The 1,743-nt window shown below is 44.2% G+C and overlaps 1 protein-coding gene across 1 annotated transcript; it reads left to right on the top strand.

Annotated features, from left to right (window-relative positions):
• Nucleotides 1–77: 77 nt before the first annotated feature.
• LOC147819884 (monocarboxylate transporter 12-B-like) lies at nucleotides 78–1,739 on the top strand (the record flags this gene model as incomplete). Its single annotated transcript, XM_087180366.1, has 3 exons — nucleotides 78–673; nucleotides 760–1,019; nucleotides 1,578–1,739. Coding segments are annotated over exons 1-3 (886 nt in total), but the record flags the coding sequence as incomplete, so codon positions are not given.
• Nucleotides 1,740–1,743: the final 4 nt, after the last annotated feature.

Raw genomic sequence — 1,743 nt, 5'->3', positions numbered from 1 at the left:
TACCTGCTGATTGCAGCCAAATAGAGCCAAAGCAGCTGGAAAGAAACAACTTAAAGGATATTCAAGAGCTACTCATAGCCAATGGAGCGCTCAAAAACATTGGGCTTGAAAACAACAGACTAGGTCAGGGGAACATAACACTGCTTTCAAGGCCAACAGATTTGAAGATAGCAGAATGCATTTTATTTAGCAACAAGCTAACAGAGACGATGCTAGGGGAGGTCAAACGCTCAGATTCTAAATCAGTAAATGGCAGCACAATTGAAGATATGAAATTGGTGGAAAGCATGAACTTCAACAATAAGTCAGCTGACATGGATGCTAAGAGAGAAAACTCAGGACTGATTGAAGCCAAACCAACAGATGCTCGTCAGTCAGATAAAGATGTTAGCCCTCCCCCAGGGCCTCTAGTGAACACAAAAACTTCGTCCAGAGGTAGCCGTTTTTGCCCCGTGTCAAGGGAGGAGTTTGGATTTCTTCTGACACCCGACTTCCTGATTCTGTCTGTGTCCTTCCTGTTTTTGGCGTACGGCTGCAGCGCTCCAGTCGTTTACCTCGTCCCTTACGCCCTCAGTGTTGGGGTGGAGCACCAGCACGCTGCCTTCCTCGTGTCCATATTTGGAGTCAGCGGCATTGTGGGGAACATCACCTTTGGATGGATCACGGATAGGAAGTAGGGATGGATGTGTGTTTTGAGTATGTGTGACAAATGGCAGGTATTTAATTAAGCCCGATACTAATAGATTTTCTTCCCTCTAGGTGTCTGAAGAAGTATCGCATGTTGAGCTACATGGTGGCGATTGGCATGGAGGGCCTCTGCTGTATGTTCATCCCCCTCCTCCACTCCTTCTCCCTCCTGGTCCCATTTTCTGTGCTCTACGGGTACTTTGACGGAGCATATGTAGCGCTCATCCCAGTGGTGACTTCTGACGTTGTGGGCTCCACCTATCTCACCTCCGCTTTGGGTGTGGTCTACTTCCTGCATGCAATCCCCTACCTGGTCAGCCCACCAATAGGAGGTAACTGTTCCTTCATTTATTCGATTATAAAATTTCTCCAAATTTTGACCAAATGTACCCTACTGAAAGGGATAAAGAATTGTTTCCATTATCAATAAATATGGAGACTATTTTCTTGATTAGTTGATTAATGGTGTTGTCTGTGAAATGCCAGCAAACAGCAAATAATGCCTATTATCCTTTCCTAGAGCACAAGTTGATGTCTTCAAATGTCTTGTTTTGTCCAATCAACATCAGATTTTTGGTTCAATTTTTAGATGAAGGATTAATTGATAATGGAAAAAGAAGGTGCAGACTAATTGACTAATTGTTACAGCCCCAAAGGGATTGACCTTTTGCTCCTTGTACCATCAGTGTCTGCTTGTTTTTGTTCCGTAAATCAATGAATCTGATTTCCTTTCAATTTCTCTAGTCATGACATCCACCATTACAAAAAAATATTTGTGCATAGTTTTGTGCATAAACTGAGAAAAAACAAGAAAGGGACATGTTGAATCCTGGAATCTTGGAGCCAGATAGTAAATTTGGTCTTGACCCTTCCTGTCTCTCTGTCTCCAGGTTGGTTAGTAGACAGGACGGGCAACTACGCAGCAACCTTCTTCCTCAGTGGGGCTTCCTTCATGTTCAGCTCTCTGGTCCTAGTAGCTACTATGTTCGTCAGACGCTGCCGGAGGTCCAAGTTTAACTCAGCTGCACAGTTAAGGTCCAATCACACTGCTGCTGC

This window comes from Seriola lalandi, unplaced genomic scaffold (genome assembly GCF_002814215.2).
Source record: "Seriola lalandi dorsalis isolate HSWRI2012SDOR001 ecotype SW California unplaced genomic scaffold, Sedor1 jcf7180002033787, whole genome shotgun sequence".
Taxonomy (NCBI): Eukaryota; Metazoa; Chordata; class Actinopteri; order Carangiformes; family Carangidae; genus Seriola; species Seriola lalandi.
The sequence above is the reverse complement of the archived record's forward strand: the minus strand, read 5'-3'. Positions and strand labels throughout refer to the sequence as shown.